The sequence below is a fragment of the Bombina bombina genome, chromosome 6 (assembly GCF_027579735.1).
Source record: "Bombina bombina isolate aBomBom1 chromosome 6, aBomBom1.pri, whole genome shotgun sequence".
Taxonomy (NCBI): domain Eukaryota; kingdom Metazoa; phylum Chordata; class Amphibia; order Anura; family Bombinatoridae; genus Bombina; species Bombina bombina.
In genome coordinates this window covers 245,846,021-245,858,030 of record NC_069504.1, presented here as the reverse complement: position 1 = coordinate 245,858,030, position 12,010 = coordinate 245,846,021, and the positions used below count along the sequence as shown (strand labels likewise).

Below are 12,010 nucleotides of genomic sequence, written 5' to 3'. Positions count from 1 at the left end.
GAGTAAGAGAAAAATTACAGCTAAACACAAACACCGCAAAAATGTAAAAATAGCCTTAGTCCCAAACAGACAGAAAATGGAAAAGTGCTGTGGTCATTAAGGGGTTAATAAAGTGTTTAACTGTGTATTTAATGTAAATATTTACCATTCCAATGTTCTGCACAAAGACAAATATGTCCTATGTATTTTTTAAATAGATATTCCTATATATATATCTGTATATATCTAAGTATATATGCAGTTATAGATATATATTGTACCAAAATACCATCAGATAAATGTAGAAATATGTATTTAAGAATAAATAGTATATATTCTCCTATGTGAAGAATATTGGAATGTGAAATATTCATATTTTCATGTCGGGTTAGCACATATGAGAATAAGCATTCGGGTTTAAGCACGAGTAGGTTGTTAGGGGGTTTTTTTCCACTTTTTTTTTCCTCCCTTGACTTCTATGGGAACATAGGTTATTCTAAGTTTGGCTTTTTGCCTGCATCAAGATAACTTTTTATTTTCAACTCTTAATACCAGCGCAAATCAACACACACAAAAAGTTTACTTCTAGCGCAATTACTGCTCTAGCGAAAGTGCTAAATAGCACTCCACTCAAAGAGGTAGATTTATTGAAGGTCGAGCAGACATAATTCGCTGTAGCGAATCCTGTCCGCTCAACCTCGCTAAATGCCGACAGCATACACTGTTGGCATTTAACATTTCACAAGCTTTTCTTGGGAAATGCTTGTGCAATGCCGCCCCCCCTGCACACTCAGCAGGGGGTTTCAATCATCCCGATCATATCGGATCTGGATGATTGCCGTCCACCACCTAAAAGACTGTGATCGTTTAAAAAAAATATATTTTCTTTTTCTGTTTTTCTGATATTAAATGAGAAATTCAGAAAGATTGGAATCAACCCAAAATGTCAATTCTCAATCTATTTTATGCAGATCTATTGCTGGATGTTTCAGTTTGCTTTAAAGTTTATTACTATGATACATTTTAGAGCATTATACTGTGCTATAGACTGTAAGCTCTCCAGAGCTGAGCCCTCCTGTATTAAAGGGATACTAAACCCATTTTTTTTTCCATGATTCAGATAGAACATGCAATTTTAAGCAAATTTCTAATTTACTCCTATTATCAATTTTTCTTCATTCTCTTGCTATCTTTATTTGAAAAAAAAAACCAGGAATATAAGCTAAGAAGCCAACCCATTCTTGGTTCAGCATCCTGGATAACGCTTGCTGATTGGTGGCTACATTTAGCCACCAATCATCAAGCACAACCCAGGTGCTAAACTAAAAATGGGTTCCTAAGCTTAATTTTTTTCTTTACAAATACAAATAGCAAGAGAACAAAGAAAAAATGATAATAGGAGTAAATTAGAAAGTTGCTTAAAATGGCATACTCTATCTGAATCATGAAAGAAAAAAAATTTAGTATCCCTTTAATTCACTTAGTCTGTTTTATAAATCTGTATTATATTACCATAAAACATTGTATACCACTTCATATGCATTCATACAAAAATCATACATTGCTTTATAAACATGAATAATAATAATACTCTTGCAAATTAAATTAAAATGCTTAATAACATGGATCACTATACTTTACATTTAGATAATTACACAATGATTCCATTCAGACATGTTCTTATTAACTTTGCTTTGTGGGGACTTTTCCATGTAATCAAATAAAACCATCTCTTTTTGTAAGAGGTAATTCAGCTTTGCAGTTATATATGAATGGCAAACCTATAACAACCATAACAAAATAAGTAAACATACTAACATTTTAAATTTTGTACTAAAAAGTCTGCATATTATTAATCAATGAAAACCTGCACAACACTGATCTTTCCACGTATACTGGGTTGGAGTTCTAAGAGAAAAGAGATAATAACCTCTAAAAGGGATAGATATGTGGGCACTATTTGTATGTAGTTGATATATATTGGATTTGTATATTTATTCACAGTAGGTTTTTTTATCACATTTTGTTTATTTAGGGTAATACTGCACACTTTTATTTATTTTCTAACCATTGTTTTCACCAACTGTCACCAATAATAATAAAATATTAATCAGCCTGTGTGAAACCTCTAGTCATTTTCTGGCTTCCAATTCATGATTTTAACTGTACATAATCTGAAATGAAGAGACATTGATCTACTGAAGCATGACAACATTTCTCATCTATCTGGCCCATGTTATCTTGTTTTTTTTTCCTTTGCTGGTGATTGTCAGTGGTACTTGTGTGCTGTTCTTAATTGGCTCACTGGATGTGTCCTTTTCAGGAGCTGCAATGTGTTAACGCTCCCAAGTGGGAATTTAGCTGTTTTTTTTTTAAATATTAACACTAATGCAAAAATACCATCTTCTAACAAATAAAATAAAATGTTTTTGCAGTACAATATTCCAATAAGCTATTTGTTTTTTTTTACTTGTGGAATATTCCACTTAGTGTTAGCTGTTGTAAAGTTAATAGTAGTAGTAGTGGTTGTTGCTATAGTAATAACAGATGCCTCAAAACATTTCCCTGAGGTTTTCCAGGGCAAGAAGGTGAAAGGGGACTTGTGGATGGTGACTCACCAGTGTTTTTGTTTGTGGAGCCATGACAGGAGGGACAGGTCAGTGGGTGGGTCTTGGGCAGGTCATGGCATATTATGGACATGGTGGAGCAAATCTGGGGCAGGTCATGGGTAGTGATGGGGAAGTCCCTGGTCTCAACCTAGAAACAAGGAAATTTCCTCTGACAGAGGAAGCTGCAGGAGGGACAGCAGGCAGAGCACCCACCCTGTGACTATCTGGATCTAGCCATGCTGTGCTTCAGCTCTGATTGTACTATATTAAGTATTGATACTTATTTTTATAACTCTTAGGTAGATTCTGATATAGAACCTAAATAAATGCATGTTATTGAAATATTAACTTTAAAATATGTTAAAAACAGTAATAATAAGTATTAAAAATTATACATTCTGTTAAAAAAAATATATATATATATAGACTCACTTTTCGTCTCCCCATAATTTTAATTGTTGTTGTATTTCCCCCAGAAATGAACTTTACCAAGCAGTGATTCAAGCTACTCCCAGCTGATGAGTGGAAAAAACCATGAAACAGCTGTCCTGGGATTGGTCTGAATCACTGTACTAACCCTAGCTAAGCGTAAAAGCTGTGTAATGCGGCGATAAGGTGAGTCATTGTGAACCTCATTTGCATATCTTACCCAGAATCCTTTGCTGCATTGGAAACAGTGTAATCGGAGAGTTTCTGTGGGAAAAGCAAGTCTTCTGACTTGTCTAGATTTGTAAATAGTTTACACAATGAGTTATTTTCTCTACATTTTGTATTTAGTGGATAATTTTAAACTCACTTTTCGCCTCCCCATAATTTTAATTGTTTTATATATATATATATATATATATATATATATATATTCTATGGATTATTTAAAGCAATAAGATTATGTATACTATTTTTTAATAGTTATTAATATTTTTTATTATTTTATATTTCATATTTAAATTAAGCGCACTGAGGTTAGTAATTCTTTATATCCGATAATGTTAATGTAAAATAGATATCTATGCATATATCTGTAGGATTAGATATTAAGGTTTATATGTATATATATATATATATATATATATATATATATATATATATATATAAATCAATGTAAATATTTGCATAGGAAATTAGCACATCTAGGCAAGTATCCCCGCTGGCTTTTCCGGGGATACTTGCCTAGATGTGCTAATTTCCTATGCAATTATTTACATTGATTTAATTTTGAGACATGGAGGATTTTAATTTCAGTTTTTTGTCTCCCCCCATAATTTTAATGAATTTTATATATATATATATATATATATATATATATATATATATATATATATATGTGTGTGTGTGTTTACAATAAAAACAAAAAAAATCTGTATGAGAAGAATATTTGAATGTTAAATATGAATAAATCCTGTTGGATTAGCATGCAAGTGATAGGTGTTTGTTTTTTATCTTCTATGCTTTCCCTTGACTTCTATGGGGAGAATATGTTGACCCTTTAACGACTCATGTCGTACAGGGTACGTCTTGCACAAGCTGGTCTTTAAAGACCAGAGACATACCCTGTACGACTTTGGGGTTTAAAGCGTCTGGAAGTGATCCTGATCGCTTCCAGGCGCTTTCTGGTTATTGCAGTGATGCCTCGATATCGAGGCACCCTGCAATAACACTTCTTACCCCTTTGGTGCAGAGAGAGCCCCTCTGATGGCTGAAAATCATTGCTGGGTGGGAGCAAGTGGGAGGTGGGTGGGCGGCCATCGATGGCTCTTATGATTAAGAGGGGGGGAGGGATTGGGGGCGTGGCCGCCGGGGGCACGCACGGACGCGCACGCTTGCATGGGAGGTGGCGGGCGGGCGGGCGTGTGCATAGGGAGGGAGCGGGTGGGAACCGCTGCACTACAGAAAAAAAACTTCTAAGTGGGAGAAAGGGGGGAGGGAATTGGTTAATGCGTTGCAAAGGGATCTGGGAGAGGGTGGGGGGATGGTCTTTTTTGGGGGGAAGCTACACTACAGAAAATAAAAAAAAAATATATATATATATTTTTTGTATAAACTGGGTACTGGCAGACAGCTGCCAGTACCTAATATGGCACCAAATAAGGTAGAGGGGGAGGGTTAGAGAGCTGTTTGGGGTGGATCAGGGAGGTTGGGGGCTAAGGGGGGGACGACCCTACACAGCAGCATATGTAAATATGCTTTAAAAAAAAAGAAAAAAAAAAGAAATACCTTTTTATTTTAGTACTGGCAGACTTTCTGCCAGTACTTAGATGGCGGGGACAATTGTGGGGTGGGGGAGGGAAGATAGCTGTTTGGGAGAGATCAGGGGGTGTGATGTGTCAGGTGGGAGGCTGGTCTCTACACTAAAGCTAAAATTAACCCTGCAAGCTCCCTACAAGCTACCTAATTAACCCCTGCACTGCTGGGCATAATACACGTGTGATGCGCAGCAGCATTTAGCACCCTTCTAATTACCAAAAAGCAACGCCAAAGCCATATATGTCTGCTATTTCTGAACAAAGGGGATCCCAGAGAAGCATTTACAACCATTTATGCCATAATTGCACAAGTTGTTTGTAAATAATTTCAGTGAGAAACCTAAAATCGTTAAAAATTAAAAAAAAAAAAATATTTGATCGCATTTGGCTGTGAAATGGTTGCATGAAATATACCAAGATGGGCCTAGATCAATACTTGGGGTTGTCTACTACACTACACTAAAGCTAAAATTAACCCTAGAAGCTCCCTACATGCTCCCTAATTAACCCCTTCACTGCTGGGCATAATAGTGATGCGCAGTGGCATTTTGCGGCCTTCTAATTACCAAAAAGCAACGTCAAAGCTATATATGTCTGCTATTTCTGAACAAAGGGGATCCCAGAGAAGCATTTACAACCATTTATGCCATAATTGCACAAGTTGTTTGTAAATAATTTCAGTGAGAAACCTAAAGTTTGTGAAAAAATTTGTGAAAAGTGAACAGTTTTATTTATTTGATCGCATTTGGCGGTGAAATGGTGGCATGAAATATACCAAAATGGGCCTTGATCAATACTTTGGGATGTCTTCTAAAAAAAAAAAAAAAAAAAATACATGTTAAAGGACATTTAGGGATTCCTGAAAAATATCAGTGTCCCAATGTAACTAGCGCTAATTTTGAAAAAAAAGTGGTTTGGAAATAGCAAAGTGCTACTTGTATTTATTGCCCTATAACTTGCTAAAATAAAAGCAAAGAACATGTAAACATTGGGTATTTCTAAACTCAGGACAAAATTTAGAAACTATTTAGCATGGGTGTTTTTTGGTGGTTGTAGATGTGTAACAGATTTTGGGGGTCAAAGTTAGAAAAAGTTAGATTTTTTTCCATTTTTTCCTCATATTTTTTATTTATTTTTTGTAAATTATAAGATATGATGAAAATAATGGTATATTTAGAAAGTTTGCTTAATGGCGAGAAAAACGGTATATAATATGTGTGGGTATAGTAAATGATTAAGAGGAAAATTACAGCTAAACACAAACACAGCAGAAATGTAAAAATAGCCCTGGTCCTTAAGGGAAAGAAATTGAAAAATGGCCTTGTCCTTAAGGGGTTAATGCAGTCACAATATCATGAAGTTCTTTGGTTAGCACGTGTCGGATTTCGCTTGCGTGCAAACTTTTTTCAAAGTTGTAATGGACACGTTACCCAACGCTCCCAAAAAGATTAATTATAGCAAAGTTTTCGCTTCAGCGAAAGCACTAAATAGTGCGGCACTTGTAATCTGGCCCTAAGTTTTTCAGTTTCTTGTAAATCTCTGGTAATTTATTTACAAATTTGCATATTCTTATTTTGATCATTAGCCTCAAACTCCCTTCGTTAACCTCTTTAATAATGGTAAATTAACTAAAATGTGACTTTTTATCACTTAATTCATTTTACAATGTTTGAAGTGATAAATGCATCTGTTAATGAATAGGTGATTATACTAAAATGATCTGTTCCCACACAAAATTAAATCAATAGTAATACTATTAACATTCATTGTAAATGCTATGAAGCTTGATTTATGTTAGATTTTTAGTGTCACAAACTGAAAAATAGTAATGAAAAAGCAGACGTGATTTAACAATGTATGAAGTGCATCCATTGTGTAGAATTCCATTGTTGTGTCTCAGGATGATACAAACTTGAAGCAACGTGCTACATTATTTGATGTTATTTGGATGAAAAATGTTTGGTTTTTAAATCTAAACACAAATAAATTTAAAAAAACAACAACTTTAATTTGACTGTAAAACTAACAAGAACTATATGTGTGTGCACAACTTGTCTGTAGGATTAATTCCTCTGGTTCATAAGAACAACTCCTACAGATTAATTAGTGACTAGTTACATGACCTACATGCATAAACATATCTTTTAGCAGATTTTCATCCATTTTTTCATAAAATAAAGTGAAATACATTTTAGAATGTCCTTTCCAGATTTCAAAAGAAAATAATAAAAAAATAAAAAAAAACTTTAGTGCTCCTTTTGGGATTATAATGCCTTCTTCTATATCCAGATATATGTGCAGTGAATATTTATACAAAATGTATGTTCCACATATCCTGACTGATACATTTTAAATCAATATATCAAACCGTTAAGTGATATTTATGTAGTGTGGAATGCTGTAACTAAACGGTATACAGTTTTCTATTGAAGTCTTGCAAATTATAACCCAGTACAAATAGTCCTGATAATTAATTAATGTAATGTAAGAATAATAGCAGAACATATGTAAACTTTGTTTTATATATATTGCATACCTTAGAATTAATGACAATATCACTAATACTTTAGTAAATTTTATGGGGTCTTTTTATCAAGCTCAGAACGGAGCTTGATGCCCCGTGTTTCAGAAACACAAGTTATGAAGCAGTGGTCTAAAGACCGCTACTCCATAACCTGTCCGCCTGTTCAAAGGCAGCGGACAGAAATCAACCCTATCGAATACGATTGGGTTGATTGACACCCCCTGCTAGCGGCCGATTGGCCGCAAATCTGCTGGGGGCGGGATTGCACCAGCAGTTCACAAGAACTGCTGGTGCAATGATAAATGGATGTGCGGTGTAGATGGTTGCAATACCGTACTGTTGAGTGTACTTGTGATTGTGTGTGTGCATGTGTGTGTTTGTATCCATTATCCTGTGTCATGATTGAATATTAAAGCAGCATTCTAGAGCAAACATTGCAATATTTAATTTGTTAGAGCATTTAAAGGAACATTAAAGGAATACAAAACTTATCCATTTTCTTTTGTGATTCAGACAGAACATACAATTTTAAAAAAAGTCTCCTATTTACTTCTAGTATCAAATGTGCTTTGTTCCTATGGTATTCTTTATTGAAGAGATACCTAGGTTAGTGTCTGGAGCACATCATGGTAGGAAACAGTGCAGTCATCTAGTGCTCTTGCAAATGGATAACATTCCTGCAAAACAGCTGCCATATCGTTCGCAACACACGTGCATGCTCATGAGCTTACCTCTCTACTTAAAAAAAAGATACCAAGAGAATGAAGAAAATTTGGTAATAGAAGTGAATTAAAAAGTTGTTTATAATTGCATGCTCTATCTTGAATCATAAAAGAAAAATGTTGGGTTTCATGTCCCTTTAAATGACTTGGCACAACTACAATAGTTATTGTTTTTCCTCCTGTGCCTGCAGCATTTTTCTGTTTAATCCCCTTGCCAGTTTGTGAAGTTGGACCTCTTCATATACAGTGCTGCTGCCATATTGGAGCTTAGTATTCTTGCACCCTGTAATAGAAGCAGGCTACATACACAATTCAGTGACATTGGCAGCATTTGACAAGTGCTTCGGGTTAAAGTGCGCAAAACAGAGCAGGTATTTTACATTTTATACTGCAGCTGCATTGCTCTTTATTATTCTTGAGAGCTTTATTAATATATAATAGACTTGTGCATTACTTTTCGTACGATGCACCAACTAAGATGAAAGAAAATGAAATATACTAACAACATTTTTCAGTATTCATTTTTTTTCTTTATTTTTTTTAAGGGTTAAATACTTACCGTAACACGCTGGAGAGCGCGATAACCCAATCCTCTTCTTGCCAGAACCCCGGCCATGCTAACAGGACGATTAGCATGTTCGGCTCCAAGGACCTGCATATGTCTAATATATATTATTTCATGAAACTTTTAAACTGTTAATAAAGTTGCAAAATGTAACCCTCCCTCTCTGTATCATGCATGATAACACATAGTGCAAATGTGCAGCACTTGGCTCTAAGACAGAAATGCCCGGTATGAAAATGCAGAACTTTATCAAACAGCACATGTAAGGGGTTAAAATAAGAGAAAGACTTTGATAAGAGCAACACACCCTGGAAGAAAGCAATACCATGACCCAGCAGATTTATGTAGTTTATAAATTTCTCACCCTAAATAACTATATTTTAAATTCCTGAAAATGGGTTAAACACAAAAGTAATGTCTCTTTTGGTATGTGGACCTGCTTCTCCTAATTGACTTATAGGGACCTTTTTTAATATGTCTGTCCGACATTATCCGCTCAGTGGATCATGTCCGACAGACATCGCTGAATGCCAACAGCATATGCTGTCGGCATTTAGCATTGCACAAGCAGTTCTGGTGAACTGTTTGTGCAATGCCGCCCCCTGCAGATTCAGCAGGGGGTGTCAATCAACCCGATCATATCTGATCGGGTTGATTGCTGTCCGCCGCTCAGAGGTGGCGGTCCAGTTAAGCAGCAGCTTCTTAACTGCTGTTTTCGGCGAGCCTGAAGGCTCGCACAGAAACAGATGTATTAGGCACCATATGGTGCTTAATAGTTCGGCCCCATAGTGTTCCGTTTGAGAGCTACAAAGCTTGTGGATCCCAAGTGTGATTTTACCTATGTGTTTAACACATTTATGCAGGTTAAAAACCTGCATAAACACAGTCTAAAAAATTAGAGCACATCATTTTTTGCATTAGAATGTTCATTGAATAATATAACGCAACCTTGGATATGACATGAGTGCTAAATCTTACATTTAGAATTCTAAACACACACACGAAAATAAGTTATGGTAACTGTTTGCAGTGGATCCCATGCATGACTTTACCTATGTGTTTAAAACATTGCTGTGGTTTATAAACAGCCATGATGAATACAAAATAAATAAAAAACACACTCTAACAAATTATAGCACATCATTCTTGCATAAGAATGTTCCTTGAATAATATAATATAACCTACAATATGGCATGAACATTAAATCTATAGTAAGAGTTATAAACAAAAACACATGTAAGCAGTTATGGTAACTGTTTGCAGTAAAAAATGTGTCTCATGTGCATCATGTGAGAATACAGATACATCCTCTTACTGTTTTGGTCGTGACTACAGCTGGAATATAAATAATTTTCAACACACTGTTATTTAGGCTGAGAAAATTTCTTCCCTAATGTCTAAGTAATTATCTTAGACAATTAGAAAGCCTAATGAGCATAAAGTACTGTTTATCATCCATTTTTATTTCTAATGCAACATGTTGTTTACAAAACAGCAAAGTAGTGCATTTAATGACTTGCAATTTACTTTCATTTTAGAATATCACCGAATTCCCAGCCTGGATGAAAGTAATTGGGTTTTGGGGAACATCGATCAAATCGGATACTTCAGGGTTAACTATGATATCAAGAACTGGAGATTACTGATTGACCAGTTAATGAGGAAATCTGAGGTACTGTAAGTTCTTGTTAAGTTTGTTTTTTTCAGACATTTGCTTTGATCTAGACTCCCTACAGGTATTATCATCCTAAATGGTTCAATTTTTCTCATAGGTTATTTCTGTCAGTAATCGAGCAGGACTGATCGATGATGCATTCAATTTGGCAAGGTATGTTTTCTTGCAGATGTCCAACTTAATGAGCTGTCTTGTCAACTACTGCTTGAAAGCTTCAATGGGGAATAGGGCTTTACCTCTTTGGCTATTAATTTGTGCAGATGGGTTTCACACATTAGGAGACTTGTTTTTCCTTGACTCACTCCATGCATAACACTTTCTTTATTTCTTTTTCCACCATGATCGCATGCTCTGAAACACTCTACACACTATTGATCAATAACAACTTCAGGGTATTTCCTGGTTTCAAAGGCTTGATCAATGTTTTAGCAGGTTTATGTTGAAGATTAATGATCAACCTATTTCTATTGCTAATGAACTGATTGAAAAATGACCACAGTGTCACAGAAAACACCTTCAAGCTTCAGTTGTTTAGAACATACATAATGTATAACTACATGAAAGTTATTGTTTGAATATTGTAGAGTTGGATACAATAATTTACTTAAAAGTCAAAAGTTATTAATTCACTGTATAACTCTTTTTACTGGATGTATGGATTTGTAACAAATAGTAAAGAGAATTTTTCAAATAGTTTTAGGAAATAAAGTTGTGATTGACAAATGATTTGTTTGTTACGTATAACGGAAAGTGAGCTTTATTATAATAAAAGTGAATTGCGATGGCATAGCTAGCCCCCCAAACACTCTATGCCCTACACTCCCTCTTCATTTTATAACATTTTCATTTTGTTGTTTAATGAGGAGGAAAGCAGAGTTTCAAAAGAAATTTAAGCTTTAGTGAAAAGTTATTTTATTTATGAAGTTTAAAAATAAACTACTTAACTTTTAAAACGTGTATCTCGCTTGAATGACCCTCTGTGAACTTTGCTGAATTGTTTATTGATGGGTGGTTTTGGATATCATTAGTGATGTCATAAAAATTAACCTGGGTAATGTAGCTTTAAATGTTTCCTGCTTTTGAGTGTTTCAATGAAGTGAACAAATATTTAATAGCAAGCACTAATAATACTAGTTACATTTTAAATGCTTTCCAGAGAATTTCAAATCAATTTTTAATTTTATATATATATATATATATATATATATATATATATATACACACATATACTGCACACTGAGAGAATCACACTCTCAGGAACAACTAACAGCTCAATAATTTGTTAGCTTGTTTTATGGCAATTTACCACCTGAGTGCAACTTCTTTTCACAGAATAGAACTTTCCTGTAGTATATCAGTCTGATCCCACCAAGGATAGTCCAGCGATGAAAACCTAGGCAATTCCTCTCTAAACAAGGAACACGGCAACCCCAGAATTGATTGCTGCCTTTATTGGGCCTCTTAAGTGAGGTCCAGCCACAGTCCTCGTTTGGTTAACCCTTTTTCCATTAGGGAGAAATAATACACACAGAGAGAAGCGCACTCTTGGGAACAACCAGCTCAATAACATTTTAGCTTGTACTATGCCGATTTACCACCTTGGTGCAGCTTCTTTTTAGCCCAGTAATACTTTTCACAGAGTAGAAATTTCCTGTCTGATTCCACTTATTAAGGTTATTCCAGCACTGAAAT

General features: G+C 35.0%; 1 protein-coding gene across 1 annotated transcript in view; it reads left to right on the top strand.

The window, feature by feature from the left end:
- The window catches only part of TRHDE (thyrotropin releasing hormone degrading enzyme), a 1,764,002-nt gene that overhangs the window by 1,380,438 nt on the left and 371,554 nt on the right, over positions 1-12,010 (top strand). Inside the window, exons 11-12 of the mRNA XM_053716777.1 lie at positions 10,182-10,315; positions 10,416-10,471. Coding sequence (XP_053572752.1) covers positions 10,182-10,315; positions 10,416-10,471 — 190 coding nt within the window. The remainder of the gene's footprint in view (positions 1-10,181; positions 10,316-10,415; positions 10,472-12,010) is intronic.